Below are 19,552 nucleotides of genomic sequence, written 5' to 3'. Positions count from 1 at the left end.
AAAAAACAATTATACAACTGAAATTATGTATAGACCTAATGAAGTATTGGTAATCGTATAAAACAAAACGTATTTTCTTCTTCTGTGAAATGTAACTTTTTATTTTCAACATTACTTGAATACTGGTAGATATTGAACGATTATTATGTACAGAGATTGCAACATTGCATATTCAAATTCAGAACAATATCTATAATAATATAACTCACATAAAAACAAGATTGAAATGTGTTTAGACACCAGATATTGTTTTTCCTATACAGGAGAATGACATGGGTTGAAGTTACAGATTACTCACTGCCCCTTGTGCACAGAGGGTCATAATTATTTTCAGCTTGTTTTTATCAAATTGTTTTTTTAAATTTGTATCCAGTTCTATTTTCAATTCCTAAAAAGTTTTTACAGAAATATAATTCAAATACTTAAAAACCATTGATGCAATTAAAATTTAATTTGAATGGCTTCATGATAGCTATAATAAATTGGAATTACTTCAGCCTGTACTGAATCAAGACCTTTGCTATAAACATGATCAATCAATGTATTGTTTTCAGTTGTAGAACATGTAACATGTTGTTTGTACTCATTCTCTGCCATTAAATTATTCACTCTGAAAGATTGTTTGAAAAGATTTTCATTAAAATCACCCATTACAATACATTTTGTGCTCATTTTATGTAACTCTTCCAAATGTTTTCTCAAATTTTGACAGAATTGATTAATATCATAACTTGGGGGTCGATAAATTACTGACACGGCAACAGAAATCGGACTTGTTATTAAAAATGAAACTGCTTCTATATCATTATTACATATGTTTAATCTGCTTGAAGACGTGTTCTTGGCATACACTGCAACGCCACCATGAGCCTGATGTTTTATTTTGGAACTGAGATCATTTGTATTAGAATACGAATCATACCTTGCTTGGTGATACAATTTATACGGCTCAATGCGTACGTCAAAAACATCATCATCCTTGTTTAACCATGTTTCAGTTAGACATATGATATTAGAATTCATAAACAAATCATTACACTGAAGATCAACAAAATGTTGTTTAAGCCCTTGAATGTTATGTAACATTATTGAAAATCTAGAAGCCGAATCATGACCTTGTTTATCACATTGTACGTATGAATCCATGTTATTTAAGCACTTCTTTATGTTTGGATCACAATAAATCAGACTAGGTTTAAAATTTTCAATAGTAAGTCCAGTTATTGAAGTAACACGACTGAGGCCTACATATGCTTGACCATGCATAAAAGTATCTTTAAGGCAAACCACTGCTTTATCCATTGTCATTCCTTGCACTTTATGAACTGTGCATGCATATGCTAATTTGAGAGGAAATTGTTTTCGACTGTATTTTTTCCCCATAGATTCTTTAAACATTTCAATTGCCTGAATACCAATGTCATTATTGTCAAATTTTACTTTAATAGATACTGGTTCGGTGTTATGATCAGGTTTGACTATTTCATCAACATGTCCCATACATCCATTCGTTAAGCCTTTTTTAACATCTACATTTTTAATCAACATCACTCTGGCATTAATTGCAATCCACAAATAACTTAGTAAACTAGTTTGACGTGAATTCCGAGGTTTGTCACAATTTTTGCTCTGTTTCTTGCTATTTACTACACTATCTTCTGCTTTAATGCATACAATGTCTGTACAGGTTTTGTGCAACATTTTTTTATTCCATTCATCAACTTGTTTGTTGCGTGGGTAAATATGAACAGCATCTTCACATTCTTCACCTGTTTCACGTGATTTTAGAACTAATGAATCGTTATCAGACAAACAATCATGTTTTTCTTTTGTACGCAATTTGTTTAACAATAAAGCAAATTGTTTATCTTCTTTTTGCCTCATGATTTGATCTAACTGTACTTGCTTAAAGTTATCTATCCACAGTGAGCTTTCCAATGTGTCTTTATATAACGAACTGCCCATCACCGGGGGTAACTGATAAAAATCACCAACAGCAATTACTGAAATGTTACCAAATGGACTATCGTTGCGTACTTGTTTTATTTGCCTTAATCGTCCGTGGATATACCAAAGTAACCTTTGATTTACCATTGATATTTCATCTATAATAACAATTTGCAACTGGCCCAATTTATTACGAAGTGCACTTATTTTTTCTTCTCCAAGTGGTTGATACGGAAGTGAAATATTAATCGGGATAGACAAAGCGCTATGAATTGTTTGGCCTTTAATATTATATGCTGCGATTCCTGTAGGAGCTAATTTCAATATTGACAAATCATCGGGATTTTCCATAATCTTTCCAAGAATACGTGTCGCTTCATTATAAATACAATTTACCAAATGACTTTTTCCTGTACCAGCGCCTCCAGTTATGAAATTGTAAAATGCTTCAGGTTTTTTACCATTAACTTTGTCTAAACACCATTGTCTTGTCTTATAAAATATATGTTGTTGTTTTTCGTTTAAAGATCGAATCATTTTGTTCAATTCTGGTCTTGGAATATTAGATGAATTAGACTCTACTTTAGATGTATGATTTTTTTGAATTCCAAAATCTGGAATGAAAAATTCATCTTCTTCATCATCAACCTCTACATTTGGCTTTGGGTTGTCTAACCTTTCTTTTTCGCTTTCTGGACATAATAGGCTCCATGCATCTTCTTGTGGGCCAAATTTTAATAAAAATTCCTGTGCTTCTTCAACATCATCAGCACTTTTTTCATATTGTTTCATGTTTCCATTAACTATTGACTTTACCGTTTGTAATTGACAGCCACATAATTTCACACATCCTTTCTCATGAAATTGTTCGTACGTTTCAAAAGTTGGAGGTTTTAACTGTTCATCTTTCCGAAATGGTAGAAATAACTGAAGTATACTCAAAAAATATTTCTCAGGTGCTGTATCCATTGGAAATCGAGGGTATCTTACAATAGCATTACTAGTTCGTGTTCTTTTTTGGATGAATCCCAACTGTTTTTTTAACTGAAATACATTCTTTTTTTGTTTGTTTCCTTTCATTTCTGATGAACTCAATATTCTATATTCTGAACAAAATTTTGCAAGGCACATTTTATTAAATTCAGAACTATTAGGTCGAGCTTTATATTTGTCGATCTTATTTGGTAACCATGCACTTACATCATCATCTGCTTTGTTTTTAATTACACTTAGTGGTAAACTCATTCTAACAGGATTAGGTCCTACTGGGATAAATTCAACTTTCCTTGAACATTCTTTTAATCTTAAACTACAAACACGATAAATACTTTCTTGTGCAGACACTTCTCGATTATTCATATAAACATTACCAAGTTTTCGCAAACTTTGCCTAGCATCTTCATTGCCTTCTTTTACTTCTGATGCTGCATGAGATAACAGTAAGCCCATTTCTCGTTCAGATTTAGACATATATCCTATAACGTAAATAATACATGCATATACATTTGTAATATACTGAATATCCATATTAGCATTCCATGCTCTCAATAAGGAAGGATTATATTGATTTACCCACACATCTTGAGGGTTTCTTTTTATAACAATTTTTTCCTCAGTAGCTACACAGTTATTTGCTTTCTCAAATGCACTCTGTGTAATACCTAAACTTTGGAAAAGTTCTATTGAATTTTTATATGTTTCTTCATTACTCACAGCATCTTTTACTGAGGTTAATAGCTCCCTTGCTTGTTTATTGTCATCATTATCATCACTGTCTTTATCTACAATTGTAGGTCTCATAACAAATGTATTTCCAGAAGGTTGTCTGGGGAAGTTAAATCTGCAGTTTGTTCCCTTTTTTTTACATGATTTAGAATGTCTTTTACTGTGAATTTGCACACTTTTAACAATTTCATTCAGCTCAGGATCTACAGTTTCACATGGTACAGCACAAGAAATATATTCATCGACAAAATTAATAACTTCGTTATCTTTATCTGTACCAAAAATAGGAGCATTTTCAACCCATACTAACATATGAACATGTGGACTTCCTCTCATTTGAAATTCAATTCGGTAAAAATAATCTATGACTTTACCAATCGGCTGTGCTTCAGACAAAATTACATTTTTCAAAAATGTATGAAAGCGCTTGTCAAACATTCTGGCAACAGTCACTGGATTTGATTTTAACAAATTACATTTATCTGCCCATTCCAATTCTTCAATGTTTCTTTGGTCTCCTGACTGACTTAACAATGTCGTCATTATTTCTTTCCAACGGAAGTCTGCACTTGAGAATGAAAGAAAGAATGTTGGCTTTCCAATCTGTCTAACCATTGCTATTACATCTTTCTGTGTAGCTTGCCAGTACGGTGGAGTTCCACGAATTTGTTTTAAAAATTTATAACCCCTATCAGATTTTAAAATTTCCTCAATTTTGGTAACATTTTTTAAATCGGATACAGTAACTTTACTAAAGTCATCCTTTTTACTTGACCCTTTTCGCAATGCAATGGAAATACTTGATAAAATTTGTTGAAGTTCATATAAAGATTGAGCATAAAAAATGAATTCTGTATTTTGTGCAAACCTGTTATCTATATGCATTAATCGATTATGAAAATAACGTCCGAGTGTTATTTTAACATCTCTTGTATCATGAAATGTTGGTTGGCCTGTTGGAAATAACACTGGAAATGATTTTGCTTCATTGCTTTTATTACTTAATAATGCAATAGGGCTATTATTTTCACACGGTGCACAACAAATTATGTCATTAAAATATTCATCAACCAGATTTTGTCGCCTGTCAACAGGTTGGAGACTTGTATCAAAGATAGCACCACACAATCGGTCTTCTACTTCTTCCTCTTCTTCTTCATTGTTTTCTACACATGTGTGATTTTCATGTACATTATTATTTGCATTTTCGATGTTTTCTTCAGATAAATAATTATGCCATTCTTCATTAATAGCTATATCAAAATAGCACTTGTTATGGTCTTGTAAATATCTAAGAGCTTGAATAACATTAGCAGTGTTAACAAATTTATATTTGTAATAACCTTTGTAAGACAACTTTCGCTTCAATTTTACGGATATTAATTGATCATCAACCTCTGGTCTAGGGAGCATTTTTACAGTTTCTATAGTATTTGATGGTACACATACGACTGGTCCGTGTATTCCATGCTGTCCACCTTTCGGTAAATTCATTAATTTCATAAAAGGAATGTTTAATCCAATCAAATGCTGCTCTAAATTAGAGAGATCAGGAGGAATATCGTGTAGTTGTAAATTGTTTGAATTGGCTTCTGCAGGAACATTCCCGTTTAACAATTTCCTGTGGCATGTGAAACAAATCCATAAATGACACCTTGGTGACTCGACAAATTACAAGGTTTATTACATTCATTATTGCAAATATGCAAATACTTTTCATTTATACAAGCCTGATTTTTGTATTTAGATTTGATGCACTTCATAACTTGATCTTTGAATAACAATTTAAAGCATACGCAACAAACATATTCAGGACCACGAGAAACTGTTTTCTTGAAGTTTTCTAAAACAATATTAAAATTAGTGTTTTCTGTTTTGATTTTTTCCCGATTTTTCATATTTTTCTTCATGATTTTTTTCCGGAACCCTTCATCACCATAATACTTTTCTGTAAATCTTTGCTTACATCTTTGACGAAATTTTGAATTCCCTCGATATTTCTCTGCCAATTTCTGCTTACAGTTTTGTCTAAATTTCAAATTACTCCGATACTTTTCTGCCAATTTGTCTTTGCATTTTCTTCTAAATTTCAAATTACTCCGATACTTTTCAGCCAATTTTTCTTTACAGTTTTGTCTAAATTTCAAATTACTCCGATACTTTTCAGCCAATTTTTCTTTACAGTTTTGTCTAAATTTCAAATTACTCCGATACTTTTCTGCCAATTTGTCTTTACATTTTTGTCTAAATTTCAAATTAATCCGATACTTTTTAACAAATTTTTCTTTACAGTATTGTCTAAATTTAAAATTACTTTGATACTTCTCTGTCAATTTTTGGGTAATGTTTTCTCTGAATTGTGAATTAGTACAATACTTCTGTGCTAAATTTTGCTTCAAATTTTTTCGAAATTGTGGATCATTGTGATACCTTTCCTTATTTCTTTGTGTATTATTTTGTATAGTTTTATGTCTAAACATTGTATCATTGTTGTATCTGTTCTTCATTGTTTCTTTTTTGGTTGTTCGGTAATCCAAATCAATATTGTAGTTATGTTTAGCTTTATTTCGTACCTTAACATTATATTTAGGTTCACATCTATACATTTTGTGTTGTCTTTCTCTGTTTTCTTTCCTTTTTTGGAATTTATAATCATCATCAGCATATCTTATTTGTTGTGCCTCTTTTACTTTACGTTTCTTTTCTTCTCTGTATACAGGATCACTTTGATATTTGTTTCTATTTTCATTTTTTTCTATTGAATTATCTTTTTTTTCTCTTCTTCTTTTCATTCTCTGACGATTCTTTTCTTTTTGCTTTCTATTTTCATAAGATATTTTTCTTTTCCTTCTCAATGTTTTTACTTCATTTCCAGAACAAGGTCCCTCAACAGTTTTACTCTTTTTGTGTTTTGGTTCTATGTCTTCAAATGTGTGACATTCTTTTCTCATTTGCTTTCGTTTCTGTGTTGTATAATTCGTTTGGGATGTCACATCCATATCAACTTGTCCTGTTGTTTTTTGAAAATTATTTTGACTGACATTGACAGATTCTACTATATTAAAATGCACATTCATGGTGTACAAAATATATATACCATTATTAGTTGTAACATCATCTATTCTTCCCGGCTTTTTAGCAGAAAACAATTGCCACGTCAAAAGTTGATCATTAAATGAATAAATATCTGTATTAATCAAGTTTGCCATTGCACTTATTTCAGTATTGGATGCCCACGTTCCATTATCCATTACTCTTTTTTTAAACACATATTCCTTAACTGATCTATATTCGTGACTAAATGTATTAATAAATAAGTCATCAGTTTCCAATAAATGATTAGTAATTGCTCTTCTTAAAAGTAAATGATTATCTTCAGTCCCAGAAATAATGTATGAAATTGCACGATAAAAACAATTACCATCACCTGTAATATTCATAATTTTAAGAGGATGTCCAATCTGACTAGCTCTGTTAATACCACAATTCCTATCGGTATGTTCACAATGAATGCCTACTTTATTACAAATGTTTTTCTTTTCTTCTTCTAAGATCGGAACAAATTTAAAATTCTCGTCAGGTCTTTTTCCATATTGAACATTAACAATTTCAATATCACTATCACTTTGCCATCCATTACTTGATGAGACATGACCTTCTTTATTATGTTTTTGGCCTTTAACTTTAGAATCAATATTCTTGTCTGGTAATCTTGTACTACATTTATGCTGATAAGACGTACTAGGTTCATCAACATCGACATTTCCCAAGTTGCTTTGTTCACAATTATTATCGAGCACAGAAGCGGAACATAAAATCATAGACTTATTTTCAATATTTACACCAGTCAGTTCAAACTCGGTGTCATGTAAATTACAGTTCATTGACCTTGCTAATCTTATACAATAATCGTACACACCTTGCCAAGATGCACTGTAAAGTAAAATACTCTTTCCATGTTCACTAACACAACCAAATCGATCTCTTGCATGTGGATCAAATATAAGAAATCCATTTACACGTTTGATAATAGAAAATGTGCTTCTGTTGAAATTCATAAAAAATGCATCATGTTGGTGTAATTCTTGTTCAACAGCTTGCTTTAATGATAAAGCTCCATATTCAGCCATAAATTCGAGATTCCCATCTATTATGCCAAACACTGATTCTTTGGGAGATATTACGAATGTGTTATCCAAAATATCCAATTCTTTCGGCAGTTCTGAAATCATCAAAAGGTCCTCGTGCATAGTGGAATCTTTCTGAATGTAACAGTACAACTCGTTTCCAAGAGTCAATATTGTATCAAGGTCTTTGGTGTAAAATTCATTTCCATTCCTCTTTGTAGAATAAAGAATAGCTACAAGACTATTTGCAACACACTGTTTACCACTTGCAAAGCCAAATCTATAATTCCCTTGATTAAAATTACCCTGTGCTACAGTTATATTTTCATTACTATTATATACTTGTAATTCATTTATTGATTGTGTTTTCTGCCTTTTTCGTGTATTTTTTTGTTTTGGTACATCATCGATTATCAATTCTTCCGAAAAATAATTTTTTGTTAAAACTTCAATATCCACATCGATAGTATGTTGGTCACATTTAGGTTTAGTATGGGACCTAATTTTTTCAGTCACTGCTTTTTTGCATCCGTCATCAATTATTGTAATATAATGTTGTTATGAGGTACTTTGTAAGGAAGACTCTTTACTCGCTTTGCTGTCGTAACATATATTATTTATTCAGAATATACTTGATACAATAACTGAATAACTAACTGACTAAGGAACAGAGGATTAGTGATGCTGGCTGTAAGGTGTGCGCTCTGTAAAGTGGCTGTAAGGTGTTCTTCTGAAGAAGTGGCTGTGAAGTGTGTCTGGGCTCTTCTGAAACTTGGGAGTATATTGGCTTCGGTTCATTTACATATGTCACTACGTAATCTGTGAGGGTAACGATTGGTTCTAAGTTGATCCAGGGGTGTTTAAGTGGGAGTGATTAACGGTATAATAAGGTATTTCAATGATGGATGACACTGTCAAATCTGTACTTAAATAGTGTCAATCTCTCCTGGTTTAACGATGGGATAGGTCAAATGTTAAACTAAGTGTTTTCTTTAGGGATTCTTATTATAAACTAATGGTCATTTAAAACATCTGGACAAACTCTCCTCTGGACTTTCTGGGTCAAGTTTGTGAACTTATTGAATTCTGATACAAAGGTTGATTTCTTAATTATAAAAGTAGGCCTATATCATTACATTACATCCCTCTGTTTCCCTTTTTTTTTTTTAATCTATTTAAAATATAAAAATGGTTATAATAGTGGCATGCAAAATTAAAGTTATATAAAAGAAAACAAAACATGATTATACATATAAGCAAAAATTGAGTTAGCCAAAACCATTGACTCTGAAGTGTAACCTTATCACTTTCACTCTCTCTCTCTCTCTTAAAAAAAATGAAATTAAAACTGAATTTTGTATAAAATTTCCGGAATTGATATAAAAATTTGGAAAAAAAAAAATGTATAAAAAATAAAAGTGTTCTTCAAGATCGACATAATTGTGGGTCCGTTGCTTTGGAGGCATGCTACACTCGGATTACCGAAATAAAGACATCACAACGGTTGGGTTTCCCTAAAGAACATCGGTCAAGAAGGCAACTCTTGTTAATTATGCACTCTAATCTATAATAACGGTATTCGCGTAAATCAAACAAAATCGGTCAAAAATAAAAATACAAAACTTAAAATGGTATGTTACATTTAACATACATCAAATCGTGCGACAACTTATCGCATTCTAATTAATGGCCTTCAAACATAATCAATCAAATTAAAACATAAAACTTAAGAAACTGTGGCTGATTAGCCTAAAATCAAAATATCAATCGACTCAAAATATCGAACGTAATCACTTAAAACTTTAAAAGAAACAAATGTGTGTCCCGTTGACACAAACTTATCCACAATATATCGTTATCATCACAACTTTATCACAAATTTATCGATTTAAGCATTTATATTCACAGGTAATTACGATTTCAATCGGTCGACAAATTCGACTTTTGTACTTAATGTAAAACATACTATTAAAGTACTAAGAAAATCTCCTGTTCTTGTATATCAATTAATTAATTAATGCTTGAGATTAACGACTCAAAGGTTAAACAAAATATTTGTTACAAAATGATTGTCGTTCTTTTCAATATCTCAATATATCGATCATCAAAATTCAAAATTAATCATTATCAAACTCGTTACAAAATCAATACTTAATCATAATTTCAATTCTCCTTTTAACTGAAATCACATCGTTATTAAACAAATCAAATCAAATACGTAGACTATGCTATCATTAATTTAGCAAATGTCGTAATTTAAAAAAATTCTCGCAAAAAATTAAATCAGTAACTTGTTGCATTATACAAACGTTTTATGAATCGTTTTGGCGATCCACTTATCGGTATCTGTTTATCATTAATAATCTCTTTAATCAATTTATCTGTATCGTTATATCTGTCGATATTCCACCAAAATTTTCGAACATTAGATTCGTGTTTTGTTTTATCGGTGTTACATTTGGCTGAAGTCGGTTTAGAATACGAAACTAAAACTTGGAAATGTCCTGCTTTAAATCTACCTCGGTTTAATGTCATATTTGAATCATTAGGTGCTGTCATAATTAAATTAGTTTGTTCCTTAATTTGTTCTTCTTTCATTTGGAATGGGGCTGCTAATCCCATGTTATTCTCTACACAGTCAATGTAAGGTTGCAAGTTAAGGGGTTCTACTTTAGTTGGGTGTGTAAAGGTATCTGTTTGCAATTGGGTGGGTGTCCTATCATGTTCGTCGACAAATTCAAAATTGGTTTCGTCATTTACTACATTAATGGTATTCTGAATTTTCTCGTTATTATCAGTGGGTTCATTCAACAATTGCTTAAGTTTTTGGAGATGTGTAAAATTTTTGCGTTCTTTCGGTGTTCTCATAAAACAAGGTTTCAGTCTGTTATAATTGAATACGTCGCGAAGTATTTCTCCTTTAATCGTTGCTAGGATGTAGTGTGTTCTGTCTAGTACTTCATGAATTACTAATGGTCCGACCCATTCTGCGGCGATTTTCTTTGAATTTGCCGTTAGTGATGATGATGTTGGCTTGTATAAATATACGAGTTGTCCTACTGAGTAAATTGGACTTTTCTCTAAGCGTTGTGAAATTTTCGAGTTTTGGACGTTTTGTTGTGTTCGCTGTAATTGTAGCATTGTCTGTGAAATGTTTTGAAATTTCTTCTTGAGGTGTTCAAAGTATTCTTCATAGGAATGAGACAATCCTGAAACGGGGTTAAATGCTAATGAGGTCAAACTTGGAGGTTGGCGGCCAAAAACTAATTCGTAAGGGGAGTGGTTTCCTAGATGTGGGGATGAAAACGAGTTATAAGCATAACATGTTGTTGATACAAATCTAACCCAATCTGTTCCGAATTGGTTAAGGTTGACCTTTAACAGGTCCGATACGGTGCGGATATGACGTTCAACTTGTAAACTACCGTGATTATGGACGCTGATGATTTTCCTATCAATGTTAAGGGTGTTACATAAGAGTGTTAATAATTTTCCTGTAAGGGAGGTTGCTGCATCTGAAATAAGACGAGATGGGGGTCCAAAAATACTGATTACCTTTTGAATTAGTGCTTCACAAATTGTTTCGGCATCAATGGATTTCAAAGGTACACAAATCAAAAATCTAGTAATTTCATCACATACTACCATAATATGTTTAAAACCTGAAGGTGATGTTGGCATACTCTTGAAATCTAGACTGAGTGTATGAAAGGGACGGTAAGTTGCTGGTACTCGATCGTGTAAAGGACGTAATTTATCGGTTTTGGGACGAAATTGTTGACATCTAAGACACGCTTGAGTATAATTGTTGACTTTCTCGAACATAAGGGGCATGTAAAATAATTTCCTAATAGTGAGGTAAGTACGCATCGTACCTTGGTGGCTACTTAACAAATTGTCGTGATACTGAGAAATGATAGTCTCGGCTAAGTTTTCAGGAACAGCTAATTGCAATACAAATTCTCCACCTTTATCTTGGAAAAATAAACGGAATAGTAAACCGTTGCACAATATGTACTGCTCTGACTTATTCTGAACTGCACGAGCTGCTTTCTTATCAGCTGGAAGGATATCATGAGCTAAATAATCGTAAACTGGCTTAAAAAATGGTGAAGTTTCTTGTTCAACACGTAATTGTTTAACATCTACTGGGAGGTTATAATCTCTAATTATCTTTCTTTGAATAACATCCATTAATCTATCTAAGTCTTGTTGTTTTGGGATGTGTGCTGATTTAAATTCAGTTATGTTGGGTACTAGTGGTTTGGGCGATGTATACAATTCAACTGGTACATTTCGATGTGTAGTATCTTTGCTTTGCTTATTATTTTTGTCTACTAGTCTTTCCTCTGGAGGTTGTCGAATGTTTACATTACGTATTGGGGGTGGCGTTACGGTAGGTGTTGATCGATTTGCGTTTGTTTGTTGTCTCGTGATTATCTGTGGTGTAGCGGTAGGTTGAGGTGTAGGTCGCGTGTTTGTTGTCACTGGATTTTGATTAATGACAGGCGTTTGTACTGGTTTGGATTTATGTAGGTCAGGTATATTTATTCCCATTTTCTTAGCGTAAGACCTTGTTACTGGTCTGCTACTAGTAGATGTGTTTGTAGTCGGGTTAAGAGATCCAGTCTCTGTAATATTAAATGCAATGGGTATAACTTGATCAATTTCGGAATCGTCATCACGAGGGGCTCGAGAGAGAAAATCTGCTAAGACTAATTCAGTTCCTTTCTTATAACCAATTTGGAAAATGTATCCGGACAATCGTAGTATTAGTTTCTGTAAACGGGGTGTACATGGCTGATCTTTTGAATTCCAAATTTGTACAATTGCTGAGTGGTCTACGAATGCATCAAATTCGCAACCCTTTAGTAAGTGTCGAAATGCTGAAACATTAATGTAAAGTCCGAATAACTCTAATTCTGTGACGCTATATCGTTGACAGGCTTGTGGTAAGATTTTGGAATAATAACCTATTATGTGTTCTTTGCCGTTTACTGTTTGTGTTAAATATGAACCTGTTGCGGTTCTTGAAGTGTCGCTATATAGCGTAAATCTACCTTCTTTTCTAGGCATTTGAAGAGTAGGTGGTTTAACCATTAATTGTTTAATTTCGTCAAATGCTTTCTGGTGTTCAGTAGACCAAACAAATTTTCGGCGTTTACTTGCGAGTGTATGTAACGGACGTAAAATTGATTGTATTTGAGGGAAAAAATGGGATACATAATTTACTGCACCAATAAATCGTTTAGTTTCTTTATGGGTTCGTGGGACTGGCAAATTTCGGATAGCTGCACACCTGTCGCCTAATGGTGTGATACATGCGTGTCCTGAAGAATTAATCAGGATGGTGTGTCCCATATATTGCACTTTATTCTTAAATAACTTACATTTCTTTGGACAAATTCTAAAACCATTTGATTGTAGGGCTTGTAAAACGGAAACAAGGTGCTGTTTATGAGCAAATTTGTCTTGGCTAAATAAAATAATATCATCATGATGGGCGATACAGAATTCTCTAGAATTTGGGATTTCATTTAAAATTTCGTCAATCTTTGCTTGAAATATACCTGGCGAAACGTTCAATCCTTGTGCTAATCTCTTATAGTAATAATGCTTTCCACCATGATATGAAGCTATACCTGTATATTGTTGGGCATGTTCGGCTAATGGTACACAGTGAAACGCTGATTTCAAGTCAATTACGCTAAGAATCTGTGCATTAGCGTTACCTATTGTTTTCAAAGTTTCGGCTAATAAGGGGAATGGGTGATTAATACGTTTTATCCTGGAATTTAGATAGCGGAAGTCTGTGACAACTCTTTTATCCTTTGAATTTTTCTTTGAAACAAGAAGGACAGGGGAAGTATACGATTGGTGTCCTACTGCTAAGATTCCTAGTTTGACTAATTTGTTCAATTCGGCCTCAATAACATGTTTGTCTTTGTCTGTCGCGAAGTATGGTCGAATAAAAAATGGTTCATCATTAGAGAGGTGTATGTCAGCTTTGAAGTTTGGGCAGCTAGATAGTTCACCATATAGTGAAAATGCGTTTCTGTTTTGTTGTAATGTTTTATACAAATCCTCTTTTTCTCTATTTGTTAAAACGCTGTCTGTTAAATCAACTTGTTTTCTGATTATTTCTTCCTCTGTTAAAGATAGCAATGGGTCTGTACGTTCTAAATGTGGGTACTTGTTTGCGTTGTCATTGGTTAACCTTATTCTATCAATTGGTAGGTCGTTAGTAACTGTTACAAGGTTGGTTAAATGAAGGCTCGCGATAGGTTGATGTGTATTAAGAGATACGTTTCTGTTTGTGTTGTTAGTGATATCAATGTTGGTTTCTCCTCTATGTAATTTTACTAACATATCTGATGGACAAAGTTTTGAAATATGGGTAGTTGCATGTAGAACAACATCGGAATTGCGTACGAAGGCGGGAACCCTTCCTTTTAATTTAACTGTTTTAGTATCACCGGGTTTAAGAAAAATCTTGTGTACTGGACGAAAGCTAAAAATCTTTGGTCTAATGCGAAATGTATTTTCTTTAAAATTTAAAGTACCGTCGAGTTCAGACAATGTTTCGGTTCCAAGTATCAGGTCAATACCTGTCAAATTTTTAACGATTAATGCTGAAATTTTAAATTTGTGTCCTTGGATAAATAATTCAAATTGCACTAAGTGGTTGGCATATAAGAAGTCACCGTTACCTAATCGAAATTTAGTTGTGTTTACTTTAACTGGCTTTAGACGCGATAAATAACGTGAGGAATTAACGTAAGATTGTGAGATTATAGTTCTAGTTGAACCACTGTCAAATAAAGTTAAAACATTTCTACCATCTGGTAAATTTCCTTTAACGTAATTTCTGTCGTTAAGTAACAAGTCAATCTTATCTGAATTTCCTAAGTATTTTGCCTTTAAATTGTTGTCTTTAGCATGGGGGGCCAGATTATAGGCGGCATCTAGTCCCCTTTTTAAAAATCCTGCTGGTGGCTAGGGTAATAATTGTTTGACTGTTGGTATGGGTATGGCGGGGGATAATTTCCGTAAGAATGGTGTTGTTGTCGGCAGTGCCTTGCTATGTGGCCTGATTTCCCGCAGTAATAACAGGTTGGGGGAGGTTGTCTATTAGTATATCTTGGGGTCTGGAATCGGGGTTTATAGGGACTTGGGCTTCGGTTTCGTCTTGGGACATAATTTCGGGTGGGGGAACGTGAGCGTCGAGTATCATCATTAAGTGATCGTTTTGTTGTGGCCATATCTAACTTGAGAGAATTTATCTCATGTTGGAGCGATTCGAGACTATTATCTGTTTCCTTTTTGATGTTGAATGAAACTTCCCGTGTGGGATCATCGACGGAAAGGTCAAAGTAGTTTTGTGCGCTATTTACGATATTATCAATAGTGGCATCGATTGGGGTGGACATGGCAACTGCTGCTCTGCATTTTGGTGGAAGGGTCGAAATAAATTTATTTTTGATCTGCTGGTCAGCGTAACCAATTCTGTCTGCGGCTTGTTTGATTTTGGTTAAGTGTTTTTCGGCGTTGTCGCCGGTATTGTAAGTAATAGTATCGTATTCTCTTATGTGAGCATAGATTGATTTGTTCTTACTGAACCTGTTAATGAATTGGGTTTTTAAGGATTCTAGGGAATCGAACTGCTTTCCTTCTATCCACAGTCTAGCTTGGCCTTGAAGGCTACGTTTGAATATACTTATAACATTAAGTAATTGGGCATTATTCGCAGGGTTTTCTAAAGTGTGGGCTTCAAGGTAATCGGTGAATGATAAGTAGTGTGCACTACATTGATCGTGATCGGTGATGGAACCATCGTATCTTTTGGGCAGAAAATCCGTTTGTCTTAAATGGGGCACGGGATGAGGATGGGCGGGCTCATTTACAATTACTTCGTTATCAACGTCAACCATACTTTATAATTTTATTAATCAAAATTTCAAAAACAATTTAGTGTATATATATGTAAACTCGCACTCCTCAATCAAGGTTACAAATCAAAAAATCAAAATGGCTTTGACTTACCCCAATGCTTCGGATCCAATTAAAACGAATGCAAAAAAGTGTTCAACAATGTTCAAACAACGAATTAAAGAAATGTTAAAAGTGCTCATCAATGTTCAAATTTTCAAACAACGAACTAAAAAAAATGCGAAAGGTGTTCATCAATGTTCAAATGCTCGAAGTTCAAAATTAAAAAAAGGTAAATGTTAAAAAAATCTTGAAAGTGTCCAAACGAAACGTTCTTGTCCGCTTGCTTCTGTTTTCCGTCTTGATTCTTCTTGTGTCTTCCTCGATTATCTTCTTTGTCTTCATCCAATGGTTATACGATATTTAAAATTCTGCTTTTCTTGATCCAGTTAAAATGCTGTCTTGAAAAAAAAAAAAAAAATTCTGCTTCTCTTGATCCAGTTAAAATGATGTCTTGAAAAAAAAATTCTGCTTGTCTGATTAAAATATAAATTTTAGCTTGTCTTCGTGTAATTTTCGGTTTTCTCCTATCAAACAATTATCTGACTGGTGGCTGGTTTTCTTCGTCTTCGTCTCTTGTTCTGTTTCAAGAAATTATCTCTTGCTTCTATTTTCTGCTTCTTGTCTTTATGTTAATTTTCTTGTAAATTTTGGTTTCCTCGCTCTGTTCCTTAATTTGGGTCTTCCACCATGTAATATAATGTTGTTATGAGGTACTTTGTAAGGAAGACTCTTTACTCGCTTTGCTGTCGTAACATATATTATTTATTCAGAATATACTTGATACAATAACTGAATAACTAACTGACTAAGGAACAGAGGATTAGTGATGCTGGCTGTAAGGTGTGCGCTCTGTAAAGTGGCTGTAAGGTGTTCTTCTGAAGAAGTGGCTGTGAAGTGTGTCTGGGCTCTTCTGAAACTTGGGAGTATATTGGCTTCGGTTCATTTACATATGTCACTACGTAATCTGTGAGGGTAACGATTGGTTCTAAGTTGATCCAGGGGTGTTTAAGTGGGAGTGATTAACGGTATAATAAGGTATTTCAATGATGGATGACACTGTCAAATCTGTACTTAAATAGTGTCAATCTCTCCTGGTTTAACGATGGGATAGGTCAAATGTTAAACTAAGTGTTTTCTTTAGGGATTCTTATTATAAACTAATGGTCATTTAAAACATCTGGACAAACTCTCCTCTGGACTTTCTGGGTCAAGTTTGTGAACTTATTGAATTCTGATACAAAGGTTGATTTCTTAATTATAAAAGTAGGCCTATATCATTACATTACATTATCAATACATCACTTTCCTCAAATTCACAACTTGCACATGTTTGATTTTTATGATCTGTACCATTACTATCAAATATTCTAATTCTTTCATTCATTTTGCTATTATTTTGTGCTTTCACATCGTCAGTCACTGTGTTGTCGTTTTCTACAGTACATTTCATTTTAAAATCCTCGTCAGTTTTCATTTCTGAATTGTCATTATTACCCATGTTCTTTAAAATAATATCTTCGCCAATCCGTTCCATAGTATCGCAATCATTCTTTAAATTCAGGTCCACATTACCTTGTGATTTGTTGTTATCAATCTTCTTAGTTTTGACAAAACGGCCCTTGTTATTTCGTAGACGTTTCGAACCACCACCTGATTGTTGTTGTATTCCGTTTGTTACTTTTGTATTTTTCAAAACATCACACGTAGGCCTACCACTGTCGTCAATTATTGTTTGTGAATTTCCCAATACATTCGTTTTAGCATTTTCTTTGTTGTATTCTCTGTAAGTATTTGTATTCATATTCCATTCCATTTTGTTATTATTTCGTCTTTCATAGAAATCTTTTACACCTTTGCCAATATATTTTACACCTGGTTCTATACTTATACCATTTATAACCCGCTTTCTCCTTTTCTTATTTCCTCTGTTTTTACATCTTTTTTTTCTGTTGTCGGTTCTTTTCTTTGATCTTACCCTCATCCAATCACTACCAAGTAAATCTTCACTTCCTGTTTGTTGACATTTTAATTTGGCATTATTACGTTTTTCTTTATTTTTCGTTAATTCTGGAAAGTCTGCAGTGACAGATTCATCAGGTTCTAGAATCGTATATCTATTGAAATGACAGGGAATACCTATTTCACCCAACATGTTATCAACAAAATTACTATTCCCACACATTGAACAAATCCAAATTACCCTGGAATTACATAGTTTGTCTTCAAAAACATCTCTTACACATTTCACATGAAAATATTGACTACAACAGTCACATGTTATGCAATTGTCGTCTGCTTTCACTTCAATATTACAGAAATCGCATGTATCATCAAACTCTGAAGTGACCTCTGTACCATAAGATAATATGTTTATGATATCATCAATTATTCCTTTAAATTCAGTTGTATCTTTCATAAATTCACAATTGACATTACCTGTATCATCATTTCTCTCGTCTTTGACATTCTCAGTTGAACAGCATTCATCAAGTAGGTCCAAGATGTCATTAACAACTATTTTAAATTCTGCTGTCTTATCCATAACTCCATTATTAACATTACCAGTTGTATTGACAAAAATCTGCTTTTTACTTGTAACTTCTTTATTCACATTCTTACACAAATAAATTATCATTGTAAAGATAATCAACAAAAAGATACCAACTACTGTTATGAATTCCATATCCATTATTCAAAATTTGTATAAGAAACAAATTTCTTCAAATTAATAAACTTTGTTTACAAATTAAATTAAAATGTATTCTGCAATTCCAATGACTATTACAATTAGGTTCTTTTTATCAATTCAAACTTCAAAAAAGAAATCCTTGCTACAACAAAATAAATTATTAAAAATTCCAAAAACAATTCAACTTTATATTGTCTTTTGTTTCTATGATTTTTAACTTTTGTCCTAATTTCTTTTCTCTTTGTCAATATTTTTTTTTGTCTGCTTTTTTTCAATAATTCGATTATACAATTTCACTGAATACAAAAATTAGCTTCTGCTTAATATTGGCTTGATGAAATACTTTATATTAATTTAAACTTCTCTGTAATACTTGGTTATGCTAAATAGTTTCAGATTGTAATTTTTATTCTTTTTACAATTCTACTTAATAACAGATCCAAATAAAAGTGATCTTTAAATCTTCTTTAATTTATTCTTTTGTAATGAACTCTGTTTAATATTTATTTCTTTATAATAAGCTTCTGTTTTATTCTTCAAACTTTTGTTTGTATAATCAAAATTTGATTTTGCAAAAATGGTTTTCTAATAAACTTCTGTTTACTAGTTGTTTCCTTGTGATAAACTTGTGTTATCTTCAAGGTTTTACTGAATGTTTTACACTTTTGCTTTTGCAAAAATGGTTTTGTAATAAACTTTTGTTTATTGCAAAAATGGTTTTCTAATAAACTTCTGTTTACTAGTTGTTTCCTTGTGATAAACTTGTGTTATCTTCAAGGTTTTACTGAATGTTTTACACTTTTGCTTTTGCAAAAATGGTTTTGTAATAAACTTTTGTTTATTGCAAAAATGGTTTTGAAATAAACTTCGGTTTATCTTCAAGGTTTTACTGAATGTTTTACTGAATGTTTTACAGATAAATTGTACAGAAATATTCTTTGTTCGGTAACCCCTCGTAGAAACTCTCTTCGGAGAGTGGATCTTTTTCTAAAGACCCGGATCTCTTCTGAGATCCAGTGGGTTTATATAAGACAGTCACCTACAATAAAAGAAAAAAAAAGAGTTAGTTATT

At 32.7% G+C, this 19,552-nt stretch overlaps 2 protein-coding genes and 1 long non-coding RNA gene across 5 annotated transcripts in view; all 3 read right to left on the bottom strand.

Moving 5' to 3' along the window:
* LOC144842951 (uncharacterized) overlaps nucleotides 1-19,181 on the bottom strand; it is a 57,077-nt gene extending 37,896 nt beyond the window's left edge. For both annotated transcript variants that reach the window (XM_078699577.1, XM_078699576.1), the window contains exon 1: nucleotides 17,767-19,181. In XM_078699577.1, coding sequence (XP_078555703.1) covers nucleotides 17,767-18,480 — 714 coding nt within the window. In that variant the 5' untranslated portion in view covers nucleotides 18,481-19,181. The remainder of the gene's footprint in view (nucleotides 1-17,766) is intronic.
* Nucleotides 1-19,552, bottom strand: part of LOC144842959 (uncharacterized) — a 73,287-nt gene that overhangs the window by 26,681 nt on the left and 27,054 nt on the right. The gene's annotated exons all lie outside the window — the stretch shown is intronic.
* On the bottom strand, nucleotides 7-7,922 carry LOC144842321 (uncharacterized). The gene is made up of 4 exons (XM_078698758.1): nucleotides 6,473-7,922; nucleotides 5,386-5,515; nucleotides 923-5,293; nucleotides 7-610 (listed from the first exon to the last, which is right to left on the bottom strand). Exons 1-4 carry the CDS (start codon nucleotides 7,920-7,922, stop codon nucleotides 442-444), a joined length of 6,120 nt encoding a protein of 2,039 aa, XP_078554884.1. The 3' UTR covers nucleotides 7-441.

This window comes from Antedon bifida, chromosome 5 (assembly GCF_963402885.1).
Source record: "Antedon bifida chromosome 5, ecAntBifi1.1, whole genome shotgun sequence".
NCBI lineage: Eukaryota > Metazoa > Echinodermata > Crinoidea > Comatulida > Antedonidae > Antedon > Antedon bifida.
The sequence above is the reverse complement of the archived record's forward strand: the minus strand, read 5'-3'. Positions and strand labels throughout refer to the sequence as shown.